General features: G+C 42.6%; 1 protein-coding gene across 1 annotated transcript in view; it reads right to left on the reverse strand.

The window, feature by feature from the left end:
• Window positions 1-24,141, reverse strand: part of LOC117411196 (cathepsin B-like) — a 61,847-nt gene that overhangs the window by 32,038 nt on the left and 5,668 nt on the right. Inside the window, exon 2 of the mRNA XM_034018475.3 lies at window positions 5,208-5,334. Within this exon, the coding sequence (XP_033874366.1) occupies window positions 5,208-5,333 (126 nt within the window). The 5' untranslated portion in view covers window position 5,334. The remainder of the gene's footprint in view (window positions 1-5,207; window positions 5,335-24,141) is intronic.

The raw sequence follows: 24,141 nt of genomic DNA on the forward strand, positions 1-24,141 counted from the left end.
GCACCGTTCGAGCCTCTCCACAGCGTGGATATGAAGCTCATGTCTATGAAAACTGCGTTCTTGCCATCAGTGGTATCAGCAAAACGCGTGGGCGAGTTACATGCACTTTCAGTGCATTCATCATGTACTCGTTTCGCAGGAGACGGTTCTAAGGTCTCCATGCATCCAAATCCGGCCTTTTTACCCAAGGTCATATCCCCGTTTCATATGAACCAACCAGTCGAGTTGATGGCATTCCATCCTCCTCCTTTTTCTTCCCCAGAGGAAGAACGGTTACACATGCTCTGCCCCGTGCGGGCATTGAGGTGTTATATTGACCGTACAATGACTGTGAGGCAAACAGAACAGCTGTTCATATGCCATGGTTCTAGGACTTTGGGTCAGCCGTTGTCTAAACAACATCTTTTCCATTGGATAGTGGATGCTATTAAATTAGCATATGAATCTGCAGGCCTTCCGCCACTAGGGCAGTTGAAGGCACATTCCACTAGGGGTATGGCGACATCCTGGGCCCTCTTCAGAGGGGTGCCGGTGTCTGACATTTGCGCTGCAGCCAGTTGGGCTACACCACATACTTTTATGAGATTCTACCGTTTAAATGTACTGGAATCCTCTGCTCAGTCATTCGGAGCATCCGTGTTACACTCTATGACGCCCTAGTTGGCGATCATATTGAGTATTGTCACGATATGGTGTTGATTATTCTACCTTAGGACAGGTATCATTGCGAGCATAGACGCTGAGGCGCGGTTCCGCATACGCGTAGATGTGTTGCCTACGCAATTCCGTTATGAAGCAAGTCTGTCCTACTGCCGAGAATCCTCCCTTGCGACAGCTTGGGTACACTGTTCCCATACTTGATGGTTATTTTCGACTTGAAAGGGAATGATAGGTTGCGAATGCAACCCCGGTTCCCTGAAAGAGAAAATAACCATCAAGCCGCGAGGTCGCTCCGGAAGCCTTCACGGCCTGAAGAGCAAAAGAGGAAGAGAGTCTCTGCGCACTGCGTATAGTAAGCTCCCGGGGGGGGCGGGCTTACGTGGCAGCTCGCGCAGAGGCCTATCAGCAGTTTTGCTATAAAGCTCAGCCAATCCCTGCTGCCCGACGGCAATATCCCCTACTTGATGGTTATTTTCGCTTTCAGGGAACCGGGGTTGCATTTGTAACCTATCGTTATATGCTGTTATCAATGTATAGTATTTCCATGTCCAGTCCTTGCTGGGTTCTTTTCAATGGCGTTGGAATTGGAAAAATCCTTAAAGCAATTGTGTTTCTGGCCAATACTAGAATATAATCTTGAATTTATATCTCACTTATTGAAGCATTGCTATAGGGTTAGGAATTATATTTTAGCTTTAGAGAGTGACCTATTAGATGCTTTAGGAATTTTAGTGGTGGCTGTTTATTAGCATTTCGCATGTCTAGCCCAAGGGCAAAATATTTTACAATCACAATTGTTTGAAGTATTAAAGCTGTTCAGTTTGTACAAGGTACTGGACCTCCCAGATTGCTTATCAGCTGGGATCCGATGTGGTCTATAACCACTCGATCCATTTTTAAGCATTTAATAAACCAAAAGGAGTACTAATAATGCTCTGAATCGTTCAAACTTGAATGGGTCTTTGTGATTATTCTTGATTACAAGTGGTCTAAAGGCATCACACTGCAAGCCAGTACACGGTGTCAGGTTTGCATGTACTCTTTATTTATATATATATATATATATATATATATATATATATATATATATATATATAAACTCTGGGAAAAATTAAGAAAATTTTCAGTTTCTCTGGTTTTACTATTTATAGGTATGTGTTTGGGTAAAATGAACATTTTTGTTTTATTCTATAAACTACTGACAACATTTCTCCCAAATACCAAATAAAAATATTGTCATTTAGAGCATTTATTTGCAGAAAATGACAACTGGTCAAAATAACAAAAAAGATGCAGTGTTGTCAGACCTCGAATAATGCAAAGAAAATAAGTTCATATTCATTTTTAAACACAATACTAATGTTTTAACTTAGGAAGAGTTCAGAAATCAATATTTGGTGGAATAACCCTGATTTTCAAGCACAGCTTTCATGCGTCTTGGCATGCTTTCCACCAGTCTTTCACATTGATGTTGGGTGACTTTTTATGAAAACTTGCTTCCTTCTGCTCTGACAATGTTCCCCAACTCTGAGGATTGGTTTTTCCAGCAGGACAATGCTCCATGCCACACAGCCAGGTCAATCAAGGTGTGGATGGAGGACCACCAGATCAAGACCCTGTCATGGCCAGCCCAATCTCCAGACCTGAACCCCATTGAAAACCTCTGGAATGTGATCAAGAGGAAGATGGGATGGTCACAAGCCATCAAACAAAGCCGAGCTGCTTGAATTTTTGCGCCAGGAGTGGCATAAAGTCACCCAACATCAATGTGAAAGACTGGTGGAGAGCATGCCAAGACGCATGAAAGCTGTGCTTGAAAATCAGGGTTATTCCACCAAATATTGATTTCTGAACTCTTCCTAAGTTAAAACATTAGTATTGTGTTGTTTAAAAATGAATATGAACTTATTTTCTTTGCATTATTCGAGGTCTGACAACACTGCATCTTTTTTGTTATTTTGACCAGTTGTCATTTTCTGCAAATAAATGCTCTAAATGACAATATTTTTATTTGGTATTTGGGAGAAATGTTGTCAGTAGTTTATAGAATAAAACAAAAATGTTCATTTTGCCCAAACACATACCTATAAATAGTAAAACCAGAGAAACTGATAATTTTGCAGTGGTCTCAATTTTTTCCAGAGCTGTATATATAGCAGCAGTGTGGAGTAGTGGTTAGGGCTCTGGACTCTTGACCGGAGGGTCGTGGGTTCAATCCCCGGTGGGGGACGCTGCTGCTGTACCCTTGAGCAAGGTACTTTACCTAGATTGCTCCAGTAAAAACCCAACTGTATAAATGGGTAATTGTATGTAAAAATAATGTGACATCTTGTAACAACTGTAAGTCGCCCTGGATAAGGGCGTCTTCTAAGAAATAAATAATATATATATATATATATATACACTCTAAGCCCAATCTTAAACTCAGGGGAGACGTTCAGGAGGACATTAAGATGTTTCAGACTCCTGTAAGTGGATTGTTCGTGCGCTGGGCTTGCAACGTATCCAGATGACTTTTAATAATCAAAAAATTCACACAGACTCATTCGATTTGAGGTTTTAACGAATCGGAGCAGTATTAGTACTCCGTCGGTTTATTAACTACTAAAAATGGATTTAGTAGTTACAGACTACGTCGAATCCCAGCTGACAGACAATCTGGGCAGTCCAGTACCTTAACAGTTATTAGCATTAATACTTCAAATACATTGTACGATTACAACTTGTTTTGCTCTAAGGCTACGCATGCATAAAACTAAAGACGCCCACCGCTAATTCCTAAAACATCCATTAAAAACACTCTCATAGACTATAACATAAGTCATATACCTTGTAGCAATGCATCAATATAGGAGAGATATATATTCCAAATAGTTCTTACCCAATTATATATGGAAGTGTAGAGTATAAGTTAAGGACAGGAACTGTCTTCAAAAGCAAAGACTTCTGAACACGACCCAAACAGCTCGATCAGAGATCTTCAGAGCATGGATCACACAACTTGTAGTTAGCAAGTTGGTGATACTTGACTAAGATTTTACCTTGGTTTTTATAGAGTTTTTGCCTCTCTTCTTATGTCAGAAGTTTCAATTAAGTCTTAAACATTAATCAGCCTTAACAGCTCCAGTCTCTCAAGTCAACAACATTCTCAAAACATCCGGCAACTCCCTCCATAAAATTAATTAGCCATCATCCCCTAGTCCATCTCTCCTACATCTCCGAAATATGTAAGGTGAACTTTTGAATTGATGTTATTCTTTCCTGGTACAGAAGGTATTTCTTACATGTAAAAGATCACTCATTATAAACAACCTTGGATTTCAAACCCCCCCCCAAACATTAAAACTCGCATGAGTTACCAAAAAGTTCATTCAATTACCCCCCGTCTGGTACTGCAAACAAGCAAGGGTTACCAAGATTAAATAACCTTCTTTTTGGCAAGCCTACTATATGCTTGCTACAGACTGGTACTATTATGCTTTGAATGAAGTTTTTCCTTTAAGTTAATATTCTCTTTGTTCCAAATTCTTATAAACTTTCTGCTAATACACTTCCTATTGTTCTACCTTACAGTAAAATCACAAATCATTATTTATTTTAATTCAATCCTAACTGTCCCTGCACTTTTTGCTATTTTTATACAATTTGCTCTCCTTTGCTCCACTGGTTTGGAACGCCAGAGAGGCTTTATGTTTATTTTAGAGATCCTACCTCTTGATAAGAGAGAGGCTCCAAGCTTTCAGCATGCTAGCATGATTTCCCAGTAATGAACCTTCTACACAGATTCCATCCAGTTCCACTAATAACATTGTTACTGGTTACAAAGAATATTTTAAACAACAATACAGTTGATTAATAACAAGGTACATCACAGTATATTACTGTAAACTAACACAAAGAATATAACATAATACAGTTATAAGTAGGGTACTTCAACATCTTGGATTCTCCCATTGATGTCAAGCAAGTCAGCCCTGCTCCAGCAGGATTCAACTTCTCTCTCTGGTTCAGCTCTGAGTGGTTCTGTGAAGGCCACTACAGGACGAGATAACCATCTTTTCACATCACAGGTATGAGGGACAATAGCCTCCACTTGATACCTGCAAAATATCTGGATACGTCTAGCAGGAATACCTTCTTCACATTCCAGTTTACCCAAATGTGCCAATCTTACAGTATGATCAGTTTCTGCTCAGTGAGTTTGTCAAAGCCACCACAGGTGACTCTTTAAAAGCCTGATACCTGCAAAAACTTAAATCTTGTTAGCAGAGCTTCCATCTCTACATTCCCATTCCCATCATCAGTGGGCAAAAACATTTTAACTGAATCTGGGTCCATCATAGAACTGCACACCCTTGCAACCCAAGGCCTTCCATGCAAAAGGATCTAATGACTTATAGCACAAAAGGGACGTGCCAGAACCATCTGTGACAACGGACTATGCACTTTAGGGTCTGAACCATCTATATATCTCCCTGCTAGTCTCCCCTGGGATCTCTGATCAAGAACCAAAGTAGTGCTCGAAGTGACAGATTAAACAAACTTACCTTCCAGGTGGTATTGGCCTTGTTGATGTAGTTGACAAGCTCATGTGACAGAGGTGGGAGGTGAGGCAGTGTATGTGCTCTGGCGAACACCGAGAGGAGGCAGAGCAAGGCAACTAGACGCCACATGCTAGAGAGACAGAGGGAGAGAGGAAGGACTCAAAACACAAAAATCCCAAGAACCTTAGCACCTGGGGCAGGTTTTTCATTTGTTAGACAATGCATTAAAACGGGCAATTCTACCATTAGAGTGCTTTTTGAGTCCCAAGGCCATATTTTGGCTAAAACAACTGATTTTACTCAAACTAATTGGATGCATAATAAAGTATTATGCAACTCATATTTCACATGCTTTGTAAAAAATACACTATAAAAGCATTTAACATGAAAATCAAGTTTATTTTTAAGCAAAATGTTGCATTTAGCAATGTTCCCATTCATCTTTACTAAATCCATTAAGAAAAAACCCACTAAATCCTAATAAATTGATACCATTTTACCATTAACAGAAAACAACTCAGTGCATGGTTTCTCAACTATACATTTACACATTCAATAATACTGTGTAACATAAATTAAGATATTTAATACTGTCCCTAAATCCACCATCAACCCTGAGGAGAACTCCCCCTGCAAAATAATGGATTATGCCACAAATCACATGATCTTCAGGCATGTGACCTTGCCAAGGAAGAAGATACATGAAAACACCTGCAAGCATGTCTAAGCAATTGTTCATATTTTTTAAAAGCTAACTTGTCTTGGGGCATGTAGGGTACTTTATACGTGTCAGCCATGTTACATGAAGTAAAAATCGGAAGACTAAAATTTTTCAGAAAAAAATATAATTGGTGTTATAAACCCCATGAAGCCCTTTACCAGAAGCACACCATGCTCCCAATCTGTTTACCTCATGAAACATAAAGGCCAAATTTTGTTATATGCAGTGGCTCTCAAAAGTATTCATCCCCCTTGGACTTTTCCACATTTTATTGTGTTACAACATGGAATCAAAATGGATTTAATTAGGAGTTTTTGCCACTGATCAACAAAAAAAGTCCATAATGTCAAAGTGAAAAATAAAATATACAAATTGTTCTAAATTAATTACAAATATAAAACAGAAAATAATTGATTGCATAAGTATTCACCCCCTTTGCTATGACACACCTAAATAAGCTCTGGTGCAACCAATTGTCTTTAGAAGTCACATAATTAGTTGAATGGAGTCCACCTGTGTGCAATTAAGGTGTTTCACATGATTTCAGGTTAAATACAACGGTCTCTGGGAGGTCCCACAGTTGGTTAGTACATTTCCTAACAAAAACTACATCATGAAGACGAAGAAACATTCAAAGCAAATCCGGAATAAGGTTCTTCAAAAGCACCAATCAGGGGTAGGATATAAGAACATTTCCAAGGCACTTAATATCCCCTGGAGCACAGTAAAGTCCATTATTAAGAAATGGAGAATATGGCACAACTGTGAATCTGTCTAGAACAGGCCGTCCTCAAAAACTGAGTATCCGGGCGAGAAGGGCACTAGTCAGGGAGGCCACCAAGAGGCCTATGGCAACTCTAAAGGAGTTACAGTCTTCCACGGCTGAGCTGGGAGACACTGTGCATATGGCAACAATAGCCCAGGTGCTTCACAAAACTGGCCTTTATGGGAGAGTGGCAAAAAGAAAGCCATTGTTGAAAAAATGGCTTTGCTGAAAGCCATTTTTGAAAAAAAATCAAATCTCGGCTAGAGTTTGTCAGAAGGCATGTGGGAGACTCTGAGACCAAGTGGAAGAAGATTCTATGGTCTGATGAGACCAAAATAGAGCTTTTTGGCCTTAACGCTAAGCGCTATGTTTGGCGCAAGCCTAACACCGCACATCATCCTGAGAACACCATCCGTACCGTGAAGCATGGTGGTGGCAGCATCATGCTATGGGGATGCTTCTCTGCATCAGGGCCTGGAAAGCTCGTGAAGATAGAGGGCAAAATGGATGCAGCAAAGTACAGAGAAATCCTGGAGGAAAACCTGCTGAAGTCTGCAAGAGACCTGGGACTTGGGAGCAGATTCATCATCCAGCAGGACAATGACCCCAAACATACAGCCAAAGCCACACTGGAGTGGCTTAAAAACAAAAAGGTCAATGTCCTTGAGTGGCCCAGTCAAAGCCCGGACCTCAATCCAATTGGGAATATGTGGAAAGAGTTGAAAATTGCTGTTCACCAAAGGTCCCCATCCAACTTGACAGAGCTTGAGCAATTTTGCAAAGAAGAATGGGCAAAAATTGCAGTGTCCAGATATGCAAAGCTCGTAGAGACTTATCCAAATAGACTCATGGCTGTAATTGCTGCCAAAGGTGCCTCTACCAAATATTCAAGGGGGTGAATACTTATGCAATTAATTATTTTCTGTTTTGTATTTGTAATTAATTCAGAACAATTTGTAGATTTTATTTTTCACTTTGACATTATGGACTTTTTTTGTGTTGATCAGTGGCAAAAACTCCTAATTAAATCCATTTTGATTCCATGTTGCAACACAATAAAATGTGGAAAAGTCCAAGGGGGGGTGAATACTTTTGAGAGCCACTGTATGTCAGCCATGCTACTGGTCAACTCTGTTACGTTGTAGCGGACAGTACAGTCAAAATCAGGTTACTGCCGGATGTAATATACACTGTTTAAACTTGTTTGAGAAAGTTGCAAGTTAATGTTTTTCTCTCCTCCCCTCCATCCCTTGGTCAAAGTAGACAAATGCAGCTTTGTGAAGCCGAGTGTAAAAAATCCTCTTCAGATCGGCTCTTGATAGCCGAGTAAATGGCCTTCATCAGATCATGATCCCTGCTGGACTGATAAAAGCCAGTTCTGAGCTAGGATAACTGATCAATCAAGTTGACAAGACAAAGGAAATGCGAGTGAACTATCAATCACGAGCTGTGGGCAAGGCCAAGGAGTGGCCAGAGACAAATTAATATGTGTTTAAGCATGTTGTGTGATGTTACTCCCACTACCAGGTGGCCTTTTAGTGTCAGAGTCAGATACGAAAATGGTTACAATCACGTCCTGAGAAGGCCGACCAACTCTAAAGGGGGCTCTGCTCTCTACAGTAAACGCTAACCAGGAAATGGGATGATTGCAAGGACCCACGAAGGACCCCGTCGCAAATGGCTTGGAACCAACTCACACAGAAAGGAACTGAAGAGAAACCAACAGCCATTCTGATTCCGAGACCTGCATCCCGTACCAGAATTCTAGCCAAGGTTGTTTAAATAAACTTAAATAACTTTTCCAAGTACATTTGCGCTGAGATAATCCAGGTGACTTGTAAAATCAGAAGGGTACGTAATTAAGAGGACTTGTGCTGTTTCAGTGAAATATTCTAAACACCCAAGACCCACATGTTTTGCGGTGGAATAACCCAGACATATTCTTTAAACAGTCAGTATGTCTGATCAACAGAACCCATTCCAGTTGGAAACCTTCCGACAAGCCAAATATCTTGTTGGAGATCAGGACCTACCTCCCTTTGAAAATAACTATTATCTTGCTGCGAGCCGACGCAATACAATGCCTACAACAAGCAAAGTACTGCCTCCTTTTCCTTCGGTGGAACATCAGACCAAGAGAGATGGGAGAAGCTGCTAAGTAGATTGACTCCTTTGTTGAAAAATCGATAAGTATTAAACATATCAAAAATTAAACATTTTATGACTCGAGAAATTAACTGTAGCAAATGCTGTCAAGTTAGTGGATAAATTGTTCTAGGAATAGAATATAACTTCCTGTTTTAGGGTGTGCAAGAAATTTATTTTGTTTGTTGAAATGTGCAACTCAAATGAGTTGCCTCAAATGCAGAGAATTTGATCATTGCCCCATTTCTGAGTTAATTTGAATAGCGTCAAATTGAGATTGATAACATATTGTTTAGCTTGGAAGATCACGTATAAACTAGGGTGACCATACGTCCCTGTTTTCCGGGGACAGTCCCCGGATGAGGTACTGTGTCCCCAGGCAAATAATGTCCCCAAATAAACTTACTATTCACTTCTCGCATTGGTCTAATGTAATGTAAATGCGTTAGAGATAAATATAAATGTTTCTATTGTTAAATTACATCCAACCGCTTTCTTGATTCATCACAGACATTCGTAGTAACCGTGGGTTGATCGACAGAAATTCCTACCACTCAGTTTCTTTGTATAATCACTGACATTTTACTGTCTGTAGCCTATCGGGTCTACCTGACCCGCTCTTGTTTCAACTGCCAGTAAATCCAGCTTCAGTACACACTGGAGCGAATGTGAAGTACTAGACTTAAGAGGACATTATTTAGATTAGTTTGATTTTTAATAAATGCATTAATGTAGTTATGTATTAGAAAGGCTAACTGCATCGCATGAAAAGAAAAAAAAACAGCTGCATGATGATTATATGTGAATGGTGAGAGCGCAAGTACAAACCTTTATTATAAGAACATAAAGTTTACAAACGACAGGAGGCCATTCGGCCCATCTTGCTTGTTTGGTTGTTAGTAGCTTATTGATCCCAGAATCTCATCAAGCAGCGTCTTGAAGGATCCCAGGGTGTCAGCTTCAACAACATTACTGGGGAGTTGGTTCCAGACCCTCACAGTTCTCTGTGTAAAAAAGTGCCTCCTATTTTCTGTTCTGAATGCCCCTTTATCTAATCTCCATTTGTGACCCCTGGGCCTTGTTTCTTTTTTCAGGTCAAAAAAGTCCCTTGGGTCAGCACTGTCAATACCTTTTAGAATTCTGAATGCTTGAATCGGATCGCCGCATAGTCTGCTTTGTTCAAGATTGAATAGATTCAATTCTTTTAGCCTGTCTGCATATTACATGCCTTTTAAACCTGGAATAATTCTGGTCGCTCTTCTTTCTAGAGCAGCAACATCCTTTTTGTAGTGAGGTGACCAGAACTGAACACAATATTCTAGATGAGGTCTTACTAATGCATTGTAAAGTTTTAACATTACTTCCCTTGATTTAAATTCAACACTTTTCACTATGTATCCAAGCATTTTGTTGGCCTTTTTTATCATATCTTCCCCACATTGTCTAGATGAAGACATTTCTGAGTCAACATAAACTCCTAGGTCTTTCATAGATTCCTTCTTCAATTTCAGTATCTCCCATATGGTATTTATAATGCACATTTTTATTGCCTGTGTGCAGTACTTTACACTCCTCTATTAAATGTCATTTGCCATGTGTCTGCCCAGTTCGGAATGCACTTACAAGTATTTGTATTCTATGAAATTGTTATTAGTGTATTTGTTACTGTCCTTCTCACACTTCAATTTATTAAATGCGTTTCCCCCCCCCCCCCCCCTTACAGAATGACCTCATAGCGCATTCATAAATATTGACACATGCTTTTAAAAAAGGGAGAGGCAGTTTAAAAATAATTTTCTTTTTGCATTCGCAACCATTTTAGTCCCAGTCTGAAGCCCTGCAAATTCGATCCTTACACATTTTATACACAGTGTGACTCTTTCAAGAGCATGAGGCGAGTCCACACCGGATTTTAAACCTGCCAGAGCAAGTCGAATTTAGCAGTCATCCTGATGAGATTACCAACTTTCGCTCTTCTGCTAGCGGACGGCAAAAAACACCCTTAACAGTGATGGTAGGTGAGGCTGCTAGAGTACATGCTATTAAATAACATTCTCTTATCAATGTAGACACAAATTAAAGTATGCTCATGTTTGTTAGCTTTAAATTTTGCTTTATCTAAAAAAAAGGTGTATCTTAACAGGGGTCACTGTATCGTCAAGAAAAATATCACGGTTCATCGTGTGAATCGGCACACCCTTAGTACAGAGTAGCTATTTCTAAATAGATATCTGTAGGACCGCCATTAAATGTAATTTAATAATTACAATTCATTACAGTACATAAAATCCTTTGTGATGCAATCCTCTGAAAACATCAGATGTATATGTAATAACAAACAGTAGACTATTTCCCTCGATTCAAGTTCCACCCTGAGGTTAATATATTGGAATTGAGACTATTCAGTTTGTTTTAAACAAGGATTTATTCGTACACCATGACAAAACAATAACACAGTTAATCCACCAAAGCAGCTTCTATAATATGTAGGGGTCTACTTAAATCGCAGAGAAATTTAATTTTTCGTGGGTCTACCACGGCATAAATAGCAAAATTTGCGGATATTTCACGGCTGTATTTATACAATATAGAAAACAATGTATACTATAATTATATATATATATATATATATATATATATATATATATATATATATATATATTACCTCCAAAGCTCAGGAATACACATGTATGCTTACCTTCATAAAACGCGCCATCTTATTTGTTAAATGTCAGCATGCAGCACCACCAGCAGTTGCAGCTGACATCCTCAGTCTCTGGGGTGTGACTACTTGACCATACATTGATATGGCACGTTCGGCATCCACTGAATTCACCGGAATTGTAAGGCAGTGCTTTGCCAACTTGTAGAGACATGGAAATCGAGTCCCAAAGCTCAGTCACTTTTACTGGCATCTGCAATTCTTTGACATAATTCAAGTAAGCAGTACGTTAGTAGTCATGCTCTTTCTGCCATCCAGGTATTGCTTTAAAGTAAATTGGCGTCAAAGCACAGAATAAATGCCTGACGAGTCAAAAATGCAAACAGCGTTTAAAAAGTAGGCAACAGGCTGTTTAAATCGAGGTGGCTTTAACTGGTCGTACTTGTAGTATTGATTTAACTTTGCTGCGACTGATTGGAACACTTGTCTGCGGCGGTTTTCGGCTTGGCAGCCTGAAAGTTGTTGCGATGGCATATCCTCGACCCAGCTTATCAGATCAATCACCTTGTTGTATGCTTGGTGGATAGAAACCTTCTGACTTTCAAACCAAGTCAGAAGCTACACGAACCTGCTTGCATTTTCAGCCACAAATTTCACTTGGTCAGCAATGTCCCTTTGTTTTAAAAGATCACGGATTTTAAGCAAAGACTGTGTGTCTGGTGTGATTTCAAGCTCGTCAAGCAAATTGCTGGTAGTACTGTATATTCTTTGCATGGTAACTCACTGCATTAAACCACGAATTCCACCTCTTAAATCACTGGTTCATTGGTGTGCAATAAAAGTGGTTCACATGATTTCAGATTAAATACACCTGTCTCTGTAAGGTCCCACAGTTGGGTAGTGCATTCAAAGCAAAGATACTACCATGAAGACCAAGGAGCTTTCAAAACAACTCCGGGAAAGGCACAGATCACGGGAGGGGTATAAAAATATTTCAAAGGCATTGAATATCCCTTGGAGCACAGTCAAGTCTATCATTAAGTGGAAGGTATACGGCGCCACCCAGAATCTGCTTAGAGCAGGCCGTCCCTCCAAACTGCGCAGCCGGGTAAGAAGGGCATTGCTCAGAGAAGCCAGCAAGAGGCCAATGACAACTCTGAAAGACCATGGCGTTCCATGGCTGAGATGGAAGAAACTGTCCATGTGTCAACAACAGCTCAGGTACTCCACAAATCTGGCCTGTATGGAAGAGTGGGAAGAAGGAAGCCATTTCTGAAAAAAGCCCATGTAAAATCCTGCTTGGAATTGCAAAAGGGTATGTGGGAGATTCTGAAAAGATGTGGCAAAAGATTATGTAGTCCGACGTAACAAAAATTGAACTATTTGGCCTAAATGCAAAGCGCTATGCCTGGCACAAACCCAACACAGCACATCACCTAGGTAACCGCATCCCTACTGTGAAGCATGGTGCTGGCAGCATCATGCTCTGGGGATGCTTTTCATCAGCAGGGACTGTGGAGCTTGTCAGGGTTTGGGCAAAATGGGTGGAGCTAAATACAGGCAAATCCCTGAGGAAAACCTGCTTCAGTCTGCAAAAGACCTAAGACTGGGACGGAGATTCACCCTTCAGCAGGACAATGACCCCAAGCACACAGCCAATGCAACACTGGCGTGGCTTAAAAACAAGAAAGTGAATGTCCTAGAGTGGCCCAGTCAAAGCCCGGACTTGAATCTGATTGAGAATCTGTGGCAAGACTTGAATGATCCCCATCCAACTTGACAGAGCTTGAACAATTTTGCCAAGAAGAATGGGCGAATATTGCACCAAGTACCAAGTATTGACTCAGGGGGGTGAATAGTTATCTAAGCAAGACATTTGTTTTATTTTTCATTAACTGTTCCACAATAAAAATTCTCTTGCCTCTTCAAAGTGTTGAGTAGATTGTGTAATTCAAAAGGAAAAAAAAAAAAATCCCATTTAAATGCATCAAAATTTCAGGTCGTAATTCAATTGTGAAAACATCCAAAGGGGTTGAATACTTACTATAGGCACCGTGTGTATGTGTAATATATATATATATATATATATATATATATATATATATATATATATATATATATATACACACATATACATATATACACATATACACAGTGCCTTGCATAAGTATTCACCCCCCTTGGACTTTTCCACATTTTGTAGTGTTACAACCTGGAATTAAAATGGATTTAATTGGGATTTGTACCATTTGATTTACACAACATACTCAACACTTTGAAAGGTGCAAAATATTTTTTATTACGACACAAAAGTTAATTAAACAACAAAAAAAAAAGACATTTGTTGGTTGCATAAGTATTCACTCCCGAGTCAATACTTGGTAGAAGCACCTTTGGCAGCAATTACAGCTGTGAGTCTTTTTGGGTAAGTCTCTACCAGCTTTGCACATCTGGCTCCTGCAATTTTTGCCCATTCTTCTTGGCAAAATTGCTCAAGCTCTGTCAAGTTGGATGGGGACCTTTGGTGAACAGCAATTTAAGTCTTGCCGCAGATTCTCAATCAGACTGAGGTCTGGGCTTTGCCTGGACCATTCAGGTTCTTGGTTTTTAAACCACTCCAGTGTAGCTTTGGCTGTGTGTTTAGGGTCATTGTCCTGCTGGATGGTGAACCTCCGCCCCAGTCCCAGGTCTCTTGCAGACTGAAACAGGTTTTCCACTAGAATTTCCCTGTATTTGGCTCCATCCATCTTGCCCTCAATCCTGACCTTTTTCCCAGTCCCTGCTGATGAAAAGCATCCCCATAACATGATGCTGCCACCACCATGCCTCAGGGTGATAAGTAGTGATGGCTTTGCGCCACACATAGCGTTTTGTGCTAAGGCCAAAAAGTTCAATTTTGGTCTCATCAGACCAGAGAACCTTTTTCCACATGTTTGCTGTGTCTCCCACATGCCTTTTGGCAAAATCCAAACGGGACTTGATATGGGTTTTTTTCAGCAATGGCTTTCTTCTCGCCACTCTTCCATAAAGCCCAGCTTTGTGGAGCGTCCGGGTTATAGTTGTCCCATGGACGGTTTCTCCCATCTCAGCTGTGGATCTCTCCAGCTCCTTCAGAGTTACCACTGGCCTCTTGGTTGCTTCTCTGACTAATGCCCTCCTTACCTGGTCACTGAGTTTTGGTGGACGGCCTTCTCTAGGCAGAGTCGCGGCTGTGCCATATTCTTTCCATTTTTTAATAATGGATTTAACGGTGCTCCAGGGGATGTTCAAAGTTTGGGATATTTTTTTATAACCCAACCCTGATTGGTGCTTCTCCAGAACTTTATCCAGGACTTGTTTTGAAAGCTCCTTGGTCATCATGATGCTGTTTGTTTAGATATGCTCTAACAAACTGGGGCCTTCCAGAAACAGGTGTATTTAATCTGAGATCACGTGACACTTTACTTGCACACAGGTGGACTCCATTCAACTAATTATGTGACTTCTGAAGGCCATTGGTTGCACCAGAGCTTATTTAGGAGTGTCACGGCAAAGGGGGTGAATACTTATGCAAATCAAGACTTTTCAGTTTTTTATTTGTAAATAATTTTGAAAAATATGTAGATTTTTTTCCCCCACTTCGACATTATGGACTATATTGTGTAGATCAGTGACAAAAAATCCTAATTAAATCCATTTTAATTCCAGGTTGTACAAAATGTGTCCAAGGGGGGTGAATATAGTGCCTTGCATATGTATATGTATATATATATATATATATATATATATATATATATATATATATTACACACACACACCTTTCTCTCTTTTTTGTGTATACTGTCTGTAGGCTGTGCTCCACTCCGCTGTAAGCTATGCGCGGCTCTGGTTGTGTGACTGCACAGACTAGACACCTGGCCCAGTAACCTCTGTGCTTATGCCCCGGTGCTCCATTCTTCGGCACTCTCTGTGCTTGACGCTCTGCGCCCTCACTGCCCTTGGTGCTTAGAGCCTCGATGCTTAGACACTCCTGCATCAATGCTCAAAACACTCCCTGCATCAGTACCCTTGGTGCCTTAGAGTTTGGACACTCTGTACTTTGGTGCCCTCGGTACCTCAAGGCCTTAGTGCATCAGTGCTTAGGCACCCTTAGTGCTCAGGTGCTCCGTGCATTAGTGCTTTGCCCTGGCACATTGAGATGTGAAGGTTCCACCCTTGCACATCCTGCAGAGGGATGCTTCCCCCACAGGACAAACACCTCTGTGTCAGGTGTCTGGGAATGCAGCACACCTCCTCTGCCTTGAGACGAGAGGTTATGCTCAATCTTCGCAGCATCCCAGCCTCAGACCCTGTGCTGGAGGCTCACAGAGTTTACGGGTGTGGCTTCCTCGGCCAGCTCAGCTGAGCCCTCTGCAGCGTTTGGAGCCCCATCCTCCCCTCTCCTCCACCTGCCTTCGAGCCCGTTGCAGAGCATACCCAGGCTCCAGCCGCTCACTATCTCCATCAAGGAGCAGTAAAAATGGGAGAGACATCAAAGCAGGCTAAGAACATCTCAGAACTGAAGAGCCAGATGGCTCAAATTCTGGAGTACCTGGCCCCCTGCTCCGGTACCAGCTCAGGTTACCAGCGACGAGCGAAGAGGCACAGGATGCGATTTCGATCACAGCTTTCTGGGATGGGGAATCCTTCGCACAGCAAGAGACAGTGGTCCAAGAGATAACCCAGGAGACGGGCCCCAGCTCCAAGATTACCTCAGAAACTGGTGTTACCCCTCCTTCGAGCTCAGTTCGAGCGCTTATGGAGCGAGCCTCCAAATTCCTCCAGGTTCCCTGGAAGGCAGCGCCTGAACAGCACCGTAGGCTTCGACCCCCCAACCCTTCCCAGTGTTCCCAGATTTTCTGGAGGAAGTACAGGTCTTCTTGGTACCGACTGGCCTAGGAGCAGAGTGCCTATAAACACGCAGCCCCGCTGGCCTCCTTGGATGGTGCAGGGGCGCTGGGCCTAGCGCAACTCCCGCCTGTGGATTCTACCATTGCGGCCCTGGTGCAAGCACCTCCAGTTGGAGTTTTTTTCTAAAGGACCCTGCATGTCAACAGCCTATATTGCCCTACATGCTCTAAGGGCCAATGCAAGGATAACAGAGGTCCACCTTAAAGCATACACAGCCAAAGCGCAAGTAACGCACCTGGTCAACACGGCAGGTCTCCTCTCGGCCTACCTAGAAGGCATTTTGCAATTGCCGCCCCTTCCTGAACCAGTAGCTTCGGAGTTGTGCTTGGTGTCAGGTACGCTGCAGCAAATTTCAGGCTTCCAAGGGCAAGCCCTGGCCAGAAGCCTGGCAGGTCTGGTAGTGTCGCGCAGACAGCTTTGGCTGTCACAGGCCAGGGTCCCAGATGCAGAGAAGTCACGCCTACCTCACCTGGCCATACTTTAGGGCCAGCAGTAGAGGAAATCCTACAACGCTCACACCAAGAGCAGGTAGTGTCTCCACAGGTGCCTGCAATGCTCCCTTCCCGTGCTCCGGTATGGGAGAGGATGAGACGCTGGCGTCCGCCCGTGACACAGATGGTTCCGATCCCAACTGCGCTGTGAGGCAACCTCAGGGATCGCCTTCAGGCTTCCATGGTGGCGAATATCTGTGGTCACGTGCAAGGACGGGGGAACGCCGGACGTAGGGCCCCAGCGCTTCAGGAGGCAGTTCCAATGAAGCCACCCTAGGCAACCTCCACCCCAGCCTCAGCAGGTGCCCTGAAGGCTTGCAGCCTGAGACCCACCCCTTCTCACAACACCAGCTGCAATACTGGCACAATTGCACCTCAGACTCGCCACCACACACAGGTTACGCTCTGCAGTTACGCATGGGACCTTCTCCCTTTCGAGGGATTACGGTTACATCCGTGAGCGACCCTCTCCAGCTCTAGACCCTCAGACAAGAAGTAAAAATATTACTTCTTAAACAAGCCATCTGCCTCATAGAACACACCTCTCAAGAGCAGGGGTTCTACTCAAGGTACTTTCTAGTGCCAAAAGAGTATGGCGGCCTTCGCCACATCCTAGACCCGAGACACTTCTACAGGTTCTTGAGGGAGAGAAGGTTCCAGATGGTCACACAGCCACATCCTCCAGTCCATCCGGCAGGGCAACGGGTTTACCACTGTAGATTTAAAAGGACGCATATTTTCATGTCCCTGTTCATCCCGCACACAGGAAATATCTCCGCTTCACCTTTCAGGGAAGCGTTCAAGTTTTCTGTGCTGCCATTCGGCCTCTCCTTAGCAACCCGCACATTCGGAAAGTGAGTGGATGCCATCCTAACCCCCTTGCAGCGGCAAGGAATCAGGGTGTTGAATTACCTGGATGACTGGTTGATTTGTTCCCAGTCGCAGGAAGGAGCAGTGGCCCACACAGCAATCATGACGGAGCATCTGGCAAGACCGGGTCTCACCCTCAACGAGGCCAAAAACCAATTAATACCGGTGCAAAGTAGGGTTTACTTAAGTCTCCAGCTGGATTCCCTTACAATGTGAGCCTATCTGTCAGATGACAGAGTGGCCGCCGTTTACAACTGTCTAACCCTGTTTCAACAGGGATCCACAGTACAATTGGTGCTGTGCCAGAAACTACTGGGTATGATGGCCGCAGCTTCAGCCATCCAGCTAGGGTTACTCCACATGTGCCAGATTCAAGCATGGCTCAATGCCTTCCGGCTACCTTGTTCTCCAGTATTGCTTTCCAGTGCTCCAGAGGAGACATGTCCTTCTCCGCACAGACAACATGTCTGTAGTAGCATATGTCAACTGCCAGGAAGGGCTTCAGTCCCCGGGGCTGCACTGCATAGCCTTCTGGTTATTGACCTGGGCAAAAAGGAATCTGTTGTCCCTCCAGGCTGTTCATCTCCCTGGAGTAGCGAATTGGGCGGCAGACCTCCTCTCGAGGGAGGGTCCTCACATGTCAGAATGGCAACTCCACCCTCACACGGTAGAGCGCATTTGGGAATGGTTTGGGAGGGCCAGAGTCCATCTCTTTGCCACTGCAGAGATAACTCACTGTCTCCTATGGTTCTCCCTCCACCGCTGCGGCGGTCCACTAGGCATCGACGCCCTAGCGCACAAGTGATTCAGGACGTTCTTGTACGCATTCCCGCCAATACCGTTGCTCCCGGCCTTCCTAGAGAAAGTTCAGAGAGAAGAGATAACCGTTCTCCTGGTGGCCTCCAGATGGCCCAGGAGAATCTGGTTTGCAAACCTATGCCACCTGCTGCAAAGCCAGCCCTAGGAGATCCCGCTGGGCATGGATCTCCTCAGGGTCAGACGAGTGGCACTCTCTGGAACACAGAACCTGAACTGGACCATCTGCCCACCTTAGGGCTCTCAGATGCAGTTGTCAGTACACTGCAGAATGTTAGGACCCCTCCACAAGGTTGTTGTACGCCTATAAGTGGAGGTATTTCCAAAATTGGTGTATGGACAGAGATTATGACCCCATTTACTGCCCATAGCAATCATTTTACCATTTCTAAAAGACTTGTTAGAGGAGGGTAGATCCCCCTCTACGCTGAAAGTGTACCTAGGAGCCATATCTGCATGCCATGTCCCCACTGGCGACCTGTTTTCCAAAGGACATTCAGAGGTTACGTCTTCCTAGAAAGGATGTCCTCCCAGAGTGGAGTCTAGACGTGGCATTGGAGGCTCTCACTAAGGCCCTGTTTGAGCCTATATATTCCATAGAGTTGAAATCTCTATGAAAACAGCCTTTTGATTAGCCATCACCGCCACTAAGCGGGTTAGTGAGCTACAGGCTCCGTCAGTGCATAGCTCCTGTATGCGTGTTTGGGATGATGGAAACAGAGTGTCGTTACGCATGAATCCTGCTTTCCTCCCTATGGTGGTTACGGCTTTTCACTTGAATCAAATCAGTGGAACTAGAGGCTTTCTTTCCATCCCCCTCCTTCTGAATTCCCTCTGCCCGGTTTGGGCATGGAGATGTTATGTGGATAGGTCAATAGCATTGAGTCAGTCTGACCAGCTCTTCGTCTGTCATGGTGAAAGGACCCTGGGTCAAGCCCTCTCGAAGCAGCGATTGTCCTACTGGATTGGGGACACAGTTTTGACTGCATATACCAATGCCAGCCTACCCCCACCTGCAATGGTGACCGCACCCTCTACCAGAGGAGTGGCTGTCATGGGAGCCTCATTGACCAAAATTTGTACTGCGACTAGCTGGGCTACTCCGCATACATTCTCCAGGTTCTACCGACTTAAATATATGTGGTAGATCCCTCTATACCAGGGGTGCACAATTCCGGTCCTGGAGGGCCAGTGTCCCTCCTGGCTTTTGTTCCAACCTTGCCCTAAATTACTTAATTGGACCAATTATTACCAATTATTGGACTAATTAAGTCATTTAGAACACAGTTGGAACAAAAGCCAGGAGGGATCCGGCCCTCCAGGACCGGAATTGTACACCCCTGCTCTATACCTTCATTAGGCACAAGGGTCCTTGAGGCTGCACATTCATACCACAAACATTAGTTGGTGGTAGCAATACGTCCCTCATCTGCCATCTCAGCTCACACTCCCTCATTTTGATATACTTTCCCAAAAGTGTTGGTTGTTGGTCATCTTCGAATTGAAAGGGAATGATTACTGATGTAACCCCGATTCCCTGCAAGAGAAGACAACCATTTGCAGGTTCGATGCAAAAGAGAACATGATCTCCAAGGAGCGACTCGGTAGGCGGGACCGAGGACGTCGCTCCCTGGAAGGGCCTACTAGCAGTTCCGACATAAAATGCTCAGTAAATACCCGACCTGTGGCAGGCATATCCCAGAAGTATTGGTTGTTGGTCATCTTCTCTTTCAGGGAACCGGGGTTACATCCATAACCTATTGTTTTCAACCGTTTACTAAAACTGTACCCCTTCTGTCTGAAGTCTATCAGCTGCAGTACCCCTTTACAATTGCAAAAAATAAGCAGAATAAATCTGATTAACAAATGTTTGTATTTTTTCATTTAAGTAATTAGGGGTTCTGATTTAACGGGTAAAAATTTTTCAAATTCAAAAATCGGGTATAATTTAATGAATAAATAGTTTTGGGGAAAAAAAAGGTACATTTTTCCAAAATCTAAATCAAGAAAGAACAAACAAAACAAATTTCAGGTACAAATCAAGTTTTTTTCAAGCATGAGAACCCCCAAAGTATTTACAGCTGGCTACATTAGCAGCCTGAAAAGTGCTGGTTTTACCAGTTTGCATTGTCTTTTTGGTTATTTAACAAAAAAAAAAAAAAACAGTTGTACCACATGTTAGGCTACAGATGCCCATTAAAATAAATAACCATTTACTGTTGTAGTGTGTTTGCAGACATTTTACGTTCTGGTCTTTGAATGTAGCGTAATTTACTGAAGGGACGCTGTACTGCTGCACCATTATGGAATGGAGTTAATACCAGTTTAAGTTACATTAGCTGCTGTTTTCTAGCAATTTCCAGACATTGATTTTTCCCATGTAGTAGGTGCAATTTAAAAAAAAAAAACACCTTTTGTTAACTTCTTGTTCCAGCTATATCAAACTGTAAAACTGCATTTAAAACATAGGTGTAGTTGTTTCTCAAATTGTTTAACTACATCTTAACTTTTCTGTCTCTCAGTTGCCCCGGTGCTATGCTCTCAGACGTTTCAGCGGACGGGGGTAGAAATCGTGTAATCGACAAAATAAATCAATTAAGAAATCAATCAGAAATACATTAGGAGTTGAGTAGGGGACGGAGGGGGGTGATGCTGGGACGCCAGAATCACCATCAAGCCCTCTTGAGGTGTCGTGGACTAGTCGACAAGGAGAGCCAAATCAGCATGAGGTTTTAACATCTACTCTCGTGTAATGGAAAGCATGACGATCTGGATAAGTCCAGTGACTGCTGTGAATAGTGCAGCTGGCAACAAGGGAAAGACCTCGTGACAGCCTGGAAGGCAGCCCCAGCTCAACGGAGGAAGCTGGTAGTCAATGAGGTACAAAAGCAGGAGGAGAGGCCGAGGTGCGCAAAAGCCATCTCCCAGGCCAAGCAGGGAGAATGGATGAGATGGGAGAGTGTGGAACAACGCAAGATTGGCTGGCAAGACCTATGGTCAATGGAACAGAGCAGGATCAGTTTCCTCATCAAGATATGATGTTCTCCCATCACCACAGAACATAAACCTCTGGGTAGGAGAGGATCCCTCATGTCCTTTGTGTTCATCACCTGCAACATTAAGGCACATTTTGAAAGGATGTAAGGTGGCTCTTAGACAAGGACGGTTTACTTGGCGCCATGACCAGGTGCTGCGATGTTTGGCCTTAGCATTGGAAGACAAGCGTAACATGACCAATAAGTTGACACCAGTTCCATCAAAACATTACACACAGAAAAGACAACATTCCTCCGCCCAAGAAAGCAACCACCAAGAAAAGGTGTTAAAACTAATCCTCGCCCAGGACAACTGGAAGCTGCTAGAGACTGGAAAATGCTGGCAGATGTTGGTGAACAGCTTATTTTTCCACCTGAGATTGCCACCACTAACCTTTGACCAGATATTGTCTTGTGGTCTAGATCAGCACATCTTGTTCACCTGGTAGAGTTAACAGTGCCATAGGAGGATGGAAGGTGCCCACTTGAAGACAACAGAGATGTACCCTACTTAGTCTTAGTTGGTGCTTATCTTGGCGAAAGCAGAGTTCAAATCAGCATGAAGTTTTAACATCTGCTGTCGTATAATGGAAATCATAAGTAAATGGGTTGCGGGGTAGCCAAGACAAAAGAAGAGCATGCTTCTGTTACATTGCAAGGTAAAATTACATTTAGCTTGTATTTACTATTAAAACTGTTTACTGCATTCTTCCATAGTTTAGCCTGCTGTGTACTCAATTTCTTTTGAATGAAGACTTTGCTTATATTTGAGTTTGTTTATAGCTCCCAAATGTAATTTGGTACCTAAGTTCTGCACACTTATGTGCAATATCTATCTCACTCACTCACTCGTAGTGTGTATGCATGCATTTTTTTGTGACAGACATTGCACACAAAAGTGTGTACAAATTTGGGACCAAATTACATTTGGGAGCTATAAACAAAGTCTGCATTTAAAAGAAATTGTGCGATTCAAAACAGTAGAAGTATATTTAAGTTGAGTGAAAGGATGAATTTTGCAATCAGTTTTAAATTTACAGGTGAAATTTAAAACTGAGAATGCAAGATTGCCAAGAAAAAGGACTAACAGGTTTAACAATGCCAGTGTTTTACAAGGGTTTTGACATTGCATTTGGTTGTTAAAGTTAATACATCTTTAAAAGGGTTCTAGCTAATGAAATAATTGAGTAAGTTGCTCTATCTGCACTTGTGTTCCATTTTGTAGTTCTTACACGTGCAGTCTTGAAAAGAAACAGAAGTTGTGGCAAGCATGTTTCATTTAAAAAATGATTTTACTGAAAATTTACTGAATTTAGTGTTACCATCTTTTCCGCAGACCAAACCCGGACATATTTCTCAGTCAGCCTAGCTATCAAAACTGCAGTATACTGGAATACAGTAGAACACAACAGCACCAGAACTCGATACAAATCTATAATCATGGAGTAGTGCTTAGGGCTCTGGACTCTTGACCAGAGGGTTGTGGGTCCAATCCCAGGTAGGGGACACTGCTGATGTACCCTTGAGCAAGATACTTTACCTAGATTGCTCCAGTAAAAACCCAACTGTATAAATGGGTAATTGTATGTAAAATAATGTGATATCTTGTAACAATTGTAAGTTGCCCTGGATAAGGGTGTAGCCAAAGCCAACATCAATCTCCATCTAATCAAAAACATCAATCTCCATCTAATCAAAAACTCCCGACCTCAGGTCAGCCACGCTACCTCAGGGAACCCTTTACTATCTCTCCTTTCAGTCCTAAGCTGTTGGACTATTCCTATCACCCCGAGAAGCACCTCTGCCTCCTCAAAAAAAAAAAAAAACACCCTCTACCACACCTCCCTCCTTCCCTTCCTCTCCAAAACCCTTGGGCAACACAAACCTACAAACACCCTTGGTTTTAAAAAAAGAAAAAAAATACACATTATATATATATATTATATATATATATATATTCATCTGAATATAATTTAATTACTAGCGAGAATAAAACAAATTACCTAGCCTACATTTAATCAATCATTTTTTGTAGTATCTAAACTGTCCAGCATCTTCTGTTGCAGTCACACCGCTGCCAATGTTAGCCGTTGTAAACAGTGCAGAGCGGACTATGGTGGGTCACTTTTTTTACATTTTGTACCGTTTATAGACAAAACCATAACAAAAACATAGAATAGTGTGTTTACATGGAGCAAAAAAAAAAGTAGAGTGGCTAAATATCGGTTTGCCTCCCCTGTGCTCTATGGGTTAGGTGTCTATGGTCTCAATCAAATTTAGTAAAAAATATACTAAAAGGTCACAAGTACGTGCAAACACATTACAGGTTTTCCTCCTCCACCACCACCTCCCCTCCCACCCACCCCACCCAGATTTAAGCATTTCTACACATATCATAGGAATGGACCTGGGAGAGGCCATTTTGATGGAATTCCATCTACAGACCGAGCACTTTCACCCATGAAAATTGTTAAATACCAGATGTTACAACAACAAGACGTG

The sequence above is a fragment of the Acipenser ruthenus genome, chromosome 6 (assembly GCF_902713425.1).
Source record: "Acipenser ruthenus chromosome 6, fAciRut3.2 maternal haplotype, whole genome shotgun sequence".
NCBI classification, from domain to species: domain Eukaryota; kingdom Metazoa; phylum Chordata; class Actinopteri; order Acipenseriformes; family Acipenseridae; genus Acipenser; species Acipenser ruthenus.